The sequence below is a fragment of the Xiphias gladius genome, chromosome 21, assembly GCF_016859285.1.
Source record: "Xiphias gladius isolate SHS-SW01 ecotype Sanya breed wild chromosome 21, ASM1685928v1, whole genome shotgun sequence".
In the NCBI taxonomy this organism is placed as follows: Eukaryota; Metazoa; Chordata; class Actinopteri; order Istiophoriformes; family Xiphiidae; genus Xiphias; species Xiphias gladius.
In genome coordinates this window covers 31,144,767-31,158,408 of record NC_053420.1, presented here as the reverse complement: position 1 = coordinate 31,158,408, position 13,642 = coordinate 31,144,767, and the positions used below count along the sequence as shown (strand labels likewise).

Sequence of the window (13,642 nt, the reverse complement as noted above, 5' to 3'; positions counted from 1 at the left end):
CATTAGCAAGGAAAAAAGCAAAGCAAATGTCCTGAAGTAATCCTTCACATGTTTGTGAGTGATCACACTGTGTTTTACAAAATAACACTGGTAAAACAAAACTTATAGTGAATGGTCGTCTGACAATCTAACAGCGTTTGGCTGCCTACTGAAACTTTGGTTTAGTTGGACGTCTGTAGACAGCTCACTCTCCCAGTGGACAATAGTCAGCTATCTGAGTTACTGTTGCAAGTCGATTCCTCTCTCAGAATCATTTTCTCTGGCAGTTAGCATTGTTCAGGCTCAGTCTCCTTGAGCTCATCATCTGTGACAGACCTAATTCTTGGCTGCTTTACAGATTTTCTCCCTGGTTTATTTCTGCAGTAAAGATGGCGGGAGACGCGAAGAGCTCGTTTTCACTTATCATGAAATTATTTAATTCTGTGGCAGCACAACATGTTACACCAGCCATCAGAAATTTGTGCAGGTTAAATTGGACTAACCAAACACTTTTAAGGTTCTTTAACTCTCAAAGGCTCACTATAGACAGACTCCAAAACACTCACTATCCTAGCAATATAGTAAGGGTGCAAATAACCCATAATGCAACACTGTAAAAGACCATTGTTACTCTGGTACTCTCTCCATTCAAAAAGAATATCTGTTGTAATAAATGAACACGTAATTGTCTAGTCCTGAAGTATAAGGCAACCTCGACTTTTTTAAACCTAAGTTTCAGAAAAAAAATACTGTCTTATATTAGGACCAAAATGGTATCCTCTCTCGCCAGAGCAGTAGAACTCTGCATAGTTTTTTTCCCGTTCATTCAGTTTAGGCGTTGCACGAAAATGCTTAGACGCTGCGTCTAAATCTTATAATGGTAGGGAAAACCCTAGTAGCTGTTCATGGGCCTTGGGATTCCGGTATTTTCTTTGTTTTTTTTGAGTAAATTGTATTTGGACCAAAGAATTGATGGAAAATTCTAAATGTTTGTTGTTTTCTTGGTTTTGGGAACTCATCATTTTCTTTGCAGAAGATTGGGGATGAGGTCACACATAGCTTTACTAAACCACTTTAACCCTGTTATCTTAACTGCGTATTTAGAAGTGACAATAAGGTTGAAAGGCTCTCAAAATCAGCCACTGCAATGGAAAAGTGTAGTACATGTGTGCAAAATAGCAGTATGTAAAGTAGGTCAAACGGGACCCAAGAAAGCTGTAAAGGATCTAACAGACCTCAGTAAAAGCTAGGGCAATAACTGGAAGTTTAATAAGGTAATGTTGGTAAAGAGGGATAACTGCATGTCTACTTAAATTCAGCTGCAGAGATAATTTGGGAATTGTCCATTTCTGATAGCAAGCTTACTCATCAGTCCTTTTTTTATCATTTTTCTGTGAATGTATGTGTGTTTGTGTGTGTGTCTGTATGTGTGTGTGTATGTGTGTGTGTATGTAGTTAATGGCTCCAGGGTGGGTCAACCACAGCTGGAGACTTTTCTGCCTAATGCAACAGACTTCAGCCTCCGCCTGCCGGACCGATCTACCCGCTACAAGTTCTACTTGTCAGCACTCACACAGGTGGGAGCAGGGGAGGTCTATGCTGAGGAGTCTCCACACTTCGCCAATGAGGGTGAGTGTTTCTACATTTGACCATTCGTTATCCAAAAAATCTCATATTCAGTGTTTCCATAAAATGACAAGTATAATATGAAATTAATTTGACAATGAAGATACATACTGTATATTGAAAATGTATTAAATCTAATCACAGTTTCTCATGAAAATCAATTCAGGGCTTCTTTATAGGTAACCAGTGTAGAATTAATCAAGACTTAGTAAACTGCAGAGGTCAAGTCACATATGATAAAATACTTAAATAAAATACCAATATATGAGTCTATCAGTGTAATATGTAGTTGACTGATAATATGGCATCATCTGCGTTTAATGGGGTGTTTTGAATTATTTACCTGATTACATGTTTTTTTTTTTTGGGGGGGGGGGGTTCAATGAACACGCAGTTGGCAGTTTATAAGGAATACAGACTAAATTAGTCTAATACAGCAGTCCTGCCACAAATCCTCCTTCGTGAATGTTGCAATGTTCAGTTTGTTTTGAAACTGTTTTAGAGAGGTGTTGATTCACCTTTATGGTCATTTTGGAGGATGTAGGTTGCGGTGCTGTTTATATCAATGAGAAGTATAACAGAAACACCTGTCTGTATAATTCAAAATTCAGTAGATCAACAGCAGCACATCTTTCATCCTCCAAATTAGTCATGCACTTGAATCAGCACCTTTCTAAAACAATTTCAGTAAAAACTCAACATTACCGCCTGCATGAAGGAGGATTTATTGCACGACTGTTTTATTAAACTCTATTAGTTTTAGCAAGGTTTACCTAATAAACTGACAGCTGACTGTATGTAAAGTATATTTCTGAATAGTATACATTGTAGCATTTTTGAGAGGGATAAAGAAATGATCAAACAAAGTACACTTTTCTTATCTCCTAAATTTTACCTCTTTCACATCACTGTACTGCCTAACAGTTGTTTAAAGTTTAAATTATTGCCCACCATTTTTCTTATACAGTATGTTTTAGCTTTTTGTTTTTTAAATGATAAGGATAAGGGAATTTTTCTTAAGGTCAACAAATCCCATAAAAAGACCCATAAACCAACAAGGAATTTATCCTAACAAGTACAGTGTGTGTTTCAAAGCCTGATATACAGTATCTTATTCCTCTGAGCCCCAGAGCTCCATTGTTTCCAAAAACTATTAAAAATACATCAGTAAGCCAAACGGTTGCACTGGGTGACATGTTCCTTCTTTAACATGAAAATATACACTGTAGTTTATTTGACTCAGTCCCACACAAACACCATCCTGATGCCAGTAATACTCACTAGAGCAACAAATATGGGTTAATCTGCCGCCAAAAATAGTCCCAAACAAATATACTATGTCCTCCTATTTGAGAAACATTTGCCAAAAAGTTATGGTTTTTATTTTATTTTTTAAATTAAACTATGTATTTGTAAAGCATTTATAAAGATTTATGTTTTCAGTAGCAATTGTTGGCCTCTGGGCTGAGGGCCACAGACAGGGTTGGGAAGTCAGAACATACTGAGACAATAAAAATAATATTAACATATTTCACTACACTAATCAACTTGTAAAGACTTGAAATTCTCCTGATATAGGTAATCCAAGAGTTTCTAAAGGTTCGACAATTCCTGCTCCAATTTATCATTGGAGTTGCTGGAAGTTTTCCTTACTCACAGTGTGTCAAGCAATCCGTTTCCCAGTAAGGCACAGGACACTGACCCTTCACTCAAAGCACTGTCTTTTACAATGTGTAATTACATAATTTCTAGCCATTCTCCGTAGATAGGAACTAGGTTGGTTCGATAGTGTTCCTGTATTGTGAGTCTGGTTTGTGAATCACTAGAGGCTGAATGTGTGTGAGAGAGAGAGAGACGGGGAGACAGAAAATGAGAGGTTGTAACCCTTTAGTAAACACAGGCTTCTTTGTCAGGGTATCAGATGGAGAAGAAAAGAAACAACCGGTCTTTCTCTGATGGACGACATTATCAGCACACACACACACACACACACACACACACAGACACACACACACATGCGGCTCAGGATCAGCTAGTGACTCTCTAGTGTCGCATGTAATCGACTTTACATTTATGTGTACAATGTAGTTACAGCAATACGCTATAGTTTTGCTGTCAAGAATACAACTTGACCTGATATGGTTGTTTGAAAGGCAAATTAAGAAAAAAAAACTGTTTCACTTACCTCTATAGGTATCTAACTACCCAGATATTTTTGGTTTTTCATATTCATGTCCAAAAGATTGGAAGTGAATAGGACTTATTTGTGGTGCTCACAGCGATGAAAAATACCTTTACAAATTTAGCAGTTGCACTGATTTCTTTTCAGAAACAGTGTCCCTGCTGCTCTGGACAGACTTCACTATGAACACGTTTCATTGGGACTAATTATTTAGTAGAAAGTAGTTCCAGCGAAAGTTTTGACAGAGACTGATATCTAAAGGCAGATTAAAAAGAATTCATGGTTAGATACCATTAGTGGTAAGTGAGAGAATCTGTTGAAGTGACCTTCTAGCTGTTCTTGTTGTCCCTCTCTGTCTCTCTTACACCTCTCCCTTCTCTCCTGTCTCTCTTATTCTTTTTGTTGGCAGAAAACTTTACTAATACAACAGGTCTAGGTAATGGGGAATGAAAAGCACAGCCTGTTTGCCCGTCGCCTTCCCCTCACCCTCATCCTCTGTCTATGGATCTGTCCATCTAAACACTTAGCAGCAGTGCAGTCCTAATCATTATCCCCCTTGTATTGTCCAGTAAAGTGCAGTTCCACCAACCCCTGCAGCTCACACTGGTAGGCAACAGAGGGAGCTGCTAAATTTGTTTGAATATTTCACCCTTTGTAGGGTAGAGAGTGGGCTTCCAGCTAGTAAGTGGACTTGGAGCTGGTATGTCAAACTATTTCTAAGTCAAGAGCAAACTTTTGTTTTTGTAAAAGATTTGCTTACATCAGCAATGTTGCAAACAGATAGGGTCATTCGTAAATACACAGTACTTGTAATTTATAGGATCAATCCAATAAGACTGCAACTAATAGTTGTTGTTTTTTAATTTATTACTGATTTTTTTTTTTTTTCCAATTTAGATGAGTTTAAACTCGTCTTAAAATGTCAAACATAATAATAAATACTAATAACAAGATACTTAGCCCATAAGTAATGTCTTTATTACTCTGTCAAGCAACTGTCAAAACCCCCAGATCTTTACATTTATTTATAATGATATGCCGGACCAGACTATTTCTTTGCTATTGGACTGAACTGCTGTCTATACTGTTTTTCTTTCTTTTCTCATCTGCCTATCTGCCTGTCTGCTTCTCCTCATCTCTTCATCTTTCTCTTTGTGTTAAACTGCTGTTTTGTCTGCTAACGTGTGCTGTCAGGGATTGAATAAGCCCACTCAACGTGCTCAGGCCGTCATTGGCTTTGAATGCTGTAGGTTTCTCTGATTCACACGTCCAGTGAAAGGGATATATACAGTGGCTCAATTATATGGCAATACAACACATCAGATACATTGCATCACACATTCCACACACTGTAAAGTTTTGGTATCATTATCTGGTCTTCATGGTCAGGACACTCACCCTGACAGCTGCTGTAGAATCTTCCTTTGCTTTTGTCTTGACCTCTAACCTTTGATTGCTGAGCCGGTCCCTGATGGTGCACTTTTACAATTAAATCTCCCAGCATCACCTCCTCTTCCGGCCTGCTATGAGACACAAGTTTGTCTTGTGTTGCAACTAATGTGTTATTAACGACTTTTTCACTCACTGTCACCGGATACAATGTCGTGATAATGCTGCTGTTTTAGGAGTGTGTGGGATGGGGGGAGATGCATATCCTTGCATCAGAATGTCAAGACGTCGGACACATTTTGACAAATGATGCAACCTGACGAGTGTGTTGGGAAGGACAAACAAACAAAACTCCATCAGCAGTTGGCTTGCCCGATCACTCACTGGCTTGATCGCCTTGCTTTTGAGCTTTTTCAACACTCATGTCACTCTGCCATCTTTATCCATTGCTTGCTCACTGAGTCAGTGGTACATACTGGGAATTACAGGTAAGATGGCTTGAAAATTTGGACGGATCTGGGATGTAATGGTTCCTGAACATGCTGATGTTTCAATCACCCCATCCCACTTTTTTTTTTTCCCTCTCACAGTGGTTTGAGGGCATGCTTGCCATAGCCTGGTGATATAAGCATGCCGTCTGGGTTGTTGTATGAGGGAAATGTTTGGGGTGGGGCATCAGTAGTTGGACCCTACACTGGCTGGAGATGACCTCAACTTGAAGGTACAGTAAAAATGTACAATATTTAAAGTGGAAATAATTGGAAAAAGATGTGCTGGTTCCCAACCTGAGGAGGTCCATGGTGTCCCAAAAGTCCAAAAACAGATAAAACCAGGGCTGAGTATTTGAACATTTGTTATAGTAGTACCAGTGTAATACCTGAGTTTAACTACAGACACTAAAAATGTGCGAATATCTATTTTGAGGAGTATAAACAACTTTTTCTCTCAAAAGCTTTTGGTTCATTTCACAGAAATGTTAAATCAAGTCCTGTCTAGTTAAACAATAAGTAAAAAAAGACTACAAACCTGAAAATGAATTTAAACAACCGCTCTGACATTTAAAGGAAGGCCTCCAAAAATACTATGAAACAGATAAGAATCTGGCACTCCAAAAATTCAGTCACTTCCATAAAGTTAGGGGACTTGAGAGAGACAGATTTAAAAAAAAAGAGTGGTTGAAATCAAAGCAGCAAAGTTTGAGATCCTCAAATATTTAGTTTCTAGTATGGATCAAGTTGGAAAAATGCTGGATCCTGCATTTCCCATAATGCAACCAACACCGTCATTTTTCTTTGACCCACATATTTCAAACTCCACGGCCCCAGTTTTTAACACAGGATTTTATTATAGACTTATAGTTTTGAATCTAAGCCGGGGTAACCCCAGATGACATCATCATCATCGAGGTAACACCTGATGATCTCATCAGGGCTCATTCCCTCATACTTTACAAAGTCGAGTCAATACAAGTCAATTTTCTGTGGGTCTTCGAGAGCCAACTATTGTCACAGGCTTAGCAGTACTTCCAATGATGCGTAAATTGACTTTATGTGTAAAACCAGAGGAGTGTTCCCTTAAAATGCAACAAAAATACGTAATTAAATAAAATAACATCACTAGTTTGGGGTTTTCTAAGCCTAGCTCTTATAGAATACAGTACCTACTCATTTGCTCCCTATTCAAAAAAAGTGTGACAGACATGTAATATCAGCATTTGTCCTCTTGGTGGCAGTGGCATCTAAGTCTATGCAGCGCAGTGAGGATGAAGTGTGTGTGTAAATCCCTGCAGAGATGAAGTGGAAAACATTCAAGTGAACAGTGTGATCATTTATTGACTGACAGTGACTTCAGTCAGGCGCGTGATGTGCATGGTGATGAATGCTGCTTGTGGAGAATTCCTTGTGTGTTTCAGCTCAGGGCTTCATTGACTTTCTTCTGTGTGTCTGTGTGTGTCTCTGTGTATCTGTTTGATGATCCTTTTGCCTTGTCTAACCCTCTGTTCTCTCCCACCTCCTCCCTTGTAGTCGACCTTACTGATGCCTCTGTGGCCTCACCTTTCACTCCTACTCCTCCTCCTCCTCTTGCTCCTCTTCCTCCTACTACCATCGCTCCTACAACCATTAGTACCTCAACTACTACCACTCCTACAACTACAACTTCTACTACTACTACTACTACTACTACTACTACTACTACTACTACTACTCCTACAACTACAACTTCTACTACTACTACTACTACTACTCCTTCTACTACCGCCACCACTGCAACTGAGGCGACCACTACCACCACACCTCCTCTGCTGGTCACCACCAGGCGTACCGATCAGAATGTGTTGGGTACATGCTGCAGCCCCATTGTGGTTTTTTAGTGTTTGTAGTGTTTTAGTTGACCATGAAAGGCACTTTAATTCATGGATATCAAAAGACGATTACTTTCTCCCACCTGACGAAACAGGAAACTACATCAGGGCTGCATTCCAATAAGCTGTGTTGTACCTGCTGTACAAAAAGTGGGGAATTACTTCAGAATATTGGGATGTAGCCAGCAACTGTCCTCCTGGTCAGGAAGTGAGAATCCAAACTTTTTTTTATTAAATAGACATTGATAACTGTGACGTTCATGGACAGAGTACCCTTTACACTTTGTAGTGATGAAGGCTGCTTATTTCAATTGATGAGGATGGTGATTGAGTTCACCATTTTTTTTCCTAGTTTTTAGGTCTAATTATCTCTGGAGTTCACTCGAAACTGAAAGTAAGCATTGCAACTAAGTCTTTCATGAACTGAAAAATCCTTTGTAATTTTATTGCGGGTGAATTTTCTGTCCATGAACATATTAAATTTACTTCTGGTTTTGAGTGGACCATGATCAGCATCCATCCTGATCAAAACAATCATTCTTGTAGGCAGACCCCCTTAGTGCTAGCGCCATGCATAGGTCTAAATGCAGCCCTGTGTATGGTTGTTGTAACTGTGCCGTCTCTGCGCCTTGCCTCTGACCTTTAACCCTTTACCCTCAACTCCCCATGTGTAGTGGCCCTTGGGCGGAAGATCTGGAATCTGACGGTGGAGCCTAACAGTAACTACGCTAACGTCAGCTGGAGACACAACTTCCCGGCCGGCAGCAGCGAGTTTGTGCTAGAGTTCACACTGGACAGTAAGAAACCAGACCAAGCCCACTTTGAGCTATCAAATCCTAAAGCTAGATTTGAACTTAATCTTTTCTGACTAAAAGCAACTGGAGTAGTGGGATATTAATGGAGTTAGAAGATAATGCTAAGTACAAAGAGTAGGATTATACAAAGGGCATTTTTCAGAGAGCAGGCAAAATAGACGTGTCAAAACAGATCCAAAATTTCTGAAAATTACTGGGACACACTCCAGTTGACTCTACAGTTTTGTCTTGACCTCTAAGGTTTAAGACTCATCCAGCTCTAATTATAAAGTTGCACTAATCAGTATTTTTATATGAGCAATGGGTCAAATAACTACGTATAATGCAAATCTTTGGTTGCAGTGACGAATCCGCAGAGTTATCACCAACTTTGTGGTTTCCATCAGCTATGGCGCATTATACCATCTGTCAATTCAATGTTTCGGTATTCCAGTGCTCGAATTTACTGTTATCAATACTGTTTCCAGGGTGCGTAAAGAGGCAGTTATTTGCAGCACATGTTTTTTCCCCGCAAATCAAAATATTTGTTTAATCTTTTTCACAGGAACCTTAGTTTAGCTAAGGTGTCAGTGCTGGGGATTAGAGAAATGACTGGATGTGAAAGACACCTGATCTTCTACCAGACTCTAGCCCACGCTCTTAAGTTGCCCGATGTGAATACTGTTCAGTATATATTTATTCACAGAAATCCTCATAAGATGGAGATGCAATTTTCAAATTATGGTTTGTATGCATCTCCAATGAAATCCATTTTTTTTAGCAGCAGAATTGTGATTACAATCGCAAGCCCCCTTTAACAGAAATGCTGAAGAATGATTCTTATCATTAAATATTTAATGCCTTGTTTTTTTCATACAGACTTCAATTGAACCTTAGTGGCAGGTTTTTACCCCAAAATTCCTTGCTAAAGGGTTTTTCTGAAATGTGTCCTTGTTCCTGCGTTACTCATTCCCAAAACAGTCTTTTATATAAATAGTCTGATGTTTGAACAAAGCAAGACTGGAGCATAAAGAAGAAACAGCATGAAATGGAAAGATGAGGACATGAGTAAAAAACAAATCGATCTTTTTGGTGAACATTTTTTAAATAAAATGTGTGTTATCACTACTCTTTTATCAAGAGACAACCTTCAACTGTAGTAGCAGCTGCTGCTCCGTTGGCCTGTTTTTTTTTTAATCCATATTTTTACTCAAGGAGGTGATATTCGCACTTAAAAGTTGATTTTTCAATTTGAATTTAGCAGAAGGTAAAACATGCTGTCTGTGTATCTGTCTCTCTCTCTTGCAATCTTTCCATCTCCCTTTGGTCTTTATATGTTGAAAAATGTTGGTCATCATCATGTCACTACTAACTTCCTGTGTAGTCCACCATCACAATGGTTTCTTTTGAACATGCTGCCTGGCTTTGAATGGCTCTTGTTTGACCAACACTGTGAATGGTCTGTTCGCCTTGCTTACTCTGAGTTGTTGTTTGAATGTGTCACCTTTTTGGTCACCACGCTTCCCTAATCACTTAATTTTTCTTTGGATTAGGTGTTAAGCACTCTTGAAGCCTACTTATATAAAACACATCATCCCTCCTTTCCTGGAATCCCAGAGCTTGAGATTGGATAGCCCATCACTTATAGGGTCTCTAGTCCTTTCTACCAATTCAACATTCTATGATCTTTGGTCAAAGACAGAGAGAAGGGAGGATGTCTTTTTCATATACTTGAGGGAGGGAAGAGAGGGGGGTGATGAGCCTGATCTAATGGTGCCCCCACACACACACACACACACACACACACATCTCCTGTTCTCCAAGGTCAAATCTGAAAGCTTCAACCCTAAGGAAGCACACTCTCCACCTCCTATCATCATCCCTTCATTCTCCCTCTGTCTTCCTGACTGTGATTCAAGAGTCTCCGCTTTTCTGTCAGAGGAGGGTTTATGAAGGATTATACTTTGGTGACATGACAGAACGAAAGTGGGACCACCTGTCATGGAAAAGGAAATGAGAGATCTTGTCAAAATGGAAGAAAATTGGAGTAACTGTCAGAATGTGTGCATGAGTACTAAAAATTGAACATGCACGGCTACATATTAATATTCCAACCTTTTCTCACAAAATTATTTTGAAATTAGTGGATGTTTTCAAATAACTTAACTTTTTTCATGAAGTAAAAGTGAGAAGAAGAGCTTCTCAAATTTTAATACCAAGTGTTACCAAATTTGTTCCCAAATTTAACTATTAGCCAGTCGTTTCACATGATGCACAAATGAAAATGGTGTGACCTCTTTTTTAGTTTTATCATATATATTATTTGTGCTTCTAATGATTTGCATTTCAAAATATGGTCATAATATAATCCACAAAACTTTGCAAAATTCTATAAATCTCAAATACTTGCCGCAGCATTTATTTCCCTCAACTATGAAGAGAATCCATCTGTTTATTTTTAATTTCTGCTGTTTTATAAGCCTCCCTGTTTGCTGGTCTACTCTGTTTTTTTTTCTAACAGCATATTAAATTTAGATTTAAATTTAAATTCCTCTATGTTCACTTCCTGTTATCTTGATGAATTCCAGCTTTTCCACAGCACAACAGTCCTGTCATACTTTGCTGTTTTTTTTCTCCAATCCCTGTTAAGCTACCATCAATGAAACTCAATATTTCCTGCACAATTATCGCACATTAAAATCCTACCAGCAGGTCAAAGGGTGCAGTCCTTCCCATTCCTGGTAGGCATTTAATTTGAAACATCTGTAGACAGTGTTGAGCTTTACTGATGGTAGGTTAGCACCAATCAAAAGGATGGCAAAGAGGCGAGTGGCCTTAATTGGTGAATGAAAACAGTATTTGTGCTTAAAACAGAAAGTGAGAGCAGCAGACTGGCGAGTATGACATGACTCTGGTGTTGCACTGAAAGAATTAGTAAGATGCTGGTAAGATGTACATTATGCTGGATTTATCACGTGATTATGTGAGTACAACGTTATTTGAATTCTGGCAATTATTTGAAAATTTACCCTGTTCTCAGTGTACGACGTTTTGAGAAATCCATTTGTTCACAAGGAAATGGAAAGGCAATGGATTTCTTGAAACATGAAGTAGTGCAGTAAAACATAATGAGATGGACTGTAAAATATAATCACCTTCCGGCTTATATCAAAATATTTGCTATTGGGAACATTGGAATGTTTTTACTTTTGAACAAAAGGTTTTTCTTTGCGGGACTATCACCAAACCCCAGATTAATCCTAACCAGGCTATTTTACAAATGATGTAACCTGTATGTTAAAATGGAATTTAAAATGTGTCACAGTAGGATACACACACAGAGGCATGTAAACCCAGCACTTGTTCCCATCCATCCCACTCATTTCTGCCATTTACAATAATGTTGTAAATACTGTATGTGTTAAAAGGACCAGGTGTGTTGGTCACACAAGCTACAGCAAATACTTCGGATTGTAAATCACTGTGCAAAGACAAGTGCTAAATAGCAATAGCTTCGTCTCCAGTAGCGATAAAGCACCATATAGGACTGAACAAAGACCATATCAAGTAAAAGTCTGTGGTCTACAAGTAGGAAGATTTTCAGGAGTCTCAATAATTTCAGGAGATTTGAATCTTTTTTGCATTAACCATAAAACATAAAGATCACCATATTCTATTTATAATAATAAATACCAACCTTGGCCATTCTCATGGCTCTTTATTGACTAATTATGTAAAAAGGAATGGCATGTCTTCTCCTGTGTCTGAAGCAGACATTTTGTTTGGTTGGTTTAAGGACTGGTAGTAAATAGCATGGCTTTGGAATGAATATTGTTGTTAATGTTGTTAAATGGTTGATAGCATGGTGCATGACGTCACCACCTTTTGCTGCCTTCTCCTCTCACTGCCAGCTCAGAGTCATGCCTATAGCTTGGCCACGTCACGACCGACACGTCTTTTTGCAGGAAAGACGCAGGTTGTTGTCGCTGTGTGGGCCTGTGAATAATTGAGACGAACAATGCTTTGCCACCTTAGTCCCTGATGTTACGCAAGAATAAAGGAAGTTGTGCAGTTCTACCTGGTTGAAACATGATGCAGAGCGACCAATTTATATGACAATTCATTTGTGTGAGATTTTGCTGACCAAAGTGTAGTGGTTTTGCCTGAAGGAACATCTGCTACTTACGCCCCTTTTCTCCTTTGCTCCCCATTTTTAGATGAGATTTCTCCGGAGAATTGTACCCTTGAGACTAGCTGTAGTCTCAGAGCCATAAAAGAGGGAAATGAACCAGAATTCGTCAGCTGAATTGAACTTTAAAGAGTTGCACCTCATTCATTACGTATAATGGCTAAAAATATTAAACTTCAACGTACGTATGCTTCTGTACTTTAAATAGGTGAATGAATCTTTATGATGGGGATAGGCACTGCATTGTTATCAGTCTCAATTCACGTAAGTAACCCTGCTTTCACTGAGAAAAAATAGTCTTCCTACAAAGCATTGTGATGCTGTGACCGTTGCTAGTAAGAACAGACCATACTGTGAACAAAGGCCACACACCCTGGAGTGTGATTGGCTCCTTTCTTGTGTCTCCAAGGCGACAAGACGGTGAAAGTTGTACCAGTGAAACAACAGCCCCCCATTACAGTGGCGGATCTGATCGCAGGCGCCAAGTACCATCTGAGGGTTTACTCCCATGAGCTCAACAGCGTCAGCAGCATATCTATCCCCTTTAAGACCAAAGCAGGTGAGACCACACCAGGCTAGGTGGAACCAGGGTTCCAGCCAGGTGGGCTACTCTGGGCGCAGATCTGTTGTTAGTAGTATCTTCAGAAACTCAGTCAAAGCTGGGTGAGTTATTATGGTTTGTTTTTTATCAGCATACATGTTCTTCCCAAGGTATCCTCAAGTCAGTTAGGATAAGACACTTCACCCCTTTGTATTTGGATGCCATCATACTACATTTAGATCTAGGTTCTTTGATTAATTTGATTACTTTGCATGAACATAATAAGTATAAGAAGTATAAGCTATATATAGTGCAACTTAAGAATTTTATTATCTCGAGGCAGCACATACTCTGGCTCTGGTATTCAAGTATCATCATAAACTAGATCTTTCTGTACACAATGGAAGGGTACAGAATACACCGATCAGCCATAACATTAAAACCGGAAACTGATTTTAATGCTATGACCAATGGGTGTATGTTTCCTGTGCTGGCAACTTGGCTGGCCAAAAAACAGTAACATTAGACGAAAGTAAAGCTTATTGTGCTTATTTGCCTTTTAAGTAATGATAAATCTTAG

At 39.0% G+C, this 13,642-nt stretch overlaps 1 protein-coding gene across 5 annotated transcripts in view; it reads left to right on the top strand.

Annotated features, from left to right (window-relative positions):
- The window catches only part of nfasca (neurofascin homolog (chicken) a), a 103,858-nt gene that overhangs the window by 75,923 nt on the left and 14,293 nt on the right, over positions 1-13,642 (top strand). For 2 of the 5 annotated variants that reach the window (XM_040115840.1, XM_040115836.1), the window contains exons 26-29: positions 1,435-1,608; positions 4,197-4,223; positions 8,213-8,335; positions 12,931-13,080. In XM_040115840.1, coding sequence (XP_039971774.1) covers positions 1,435-1,608; positions 4,197-4,223; positions 8,213-8,335; positions 12,931-13,080 — 474 coding nt within the window. The remainder of the gene's footprint in view (positions 1-1,434; positions 1,609-4,196; positions 4,224-8,212; positions 8,336-12,930; positions 13,081-13,642) is intronic. The other 3 variants (XM_040115839.1, XM_040115838.1, XM_040115837.1) reach the window with 2 other exon arrangements.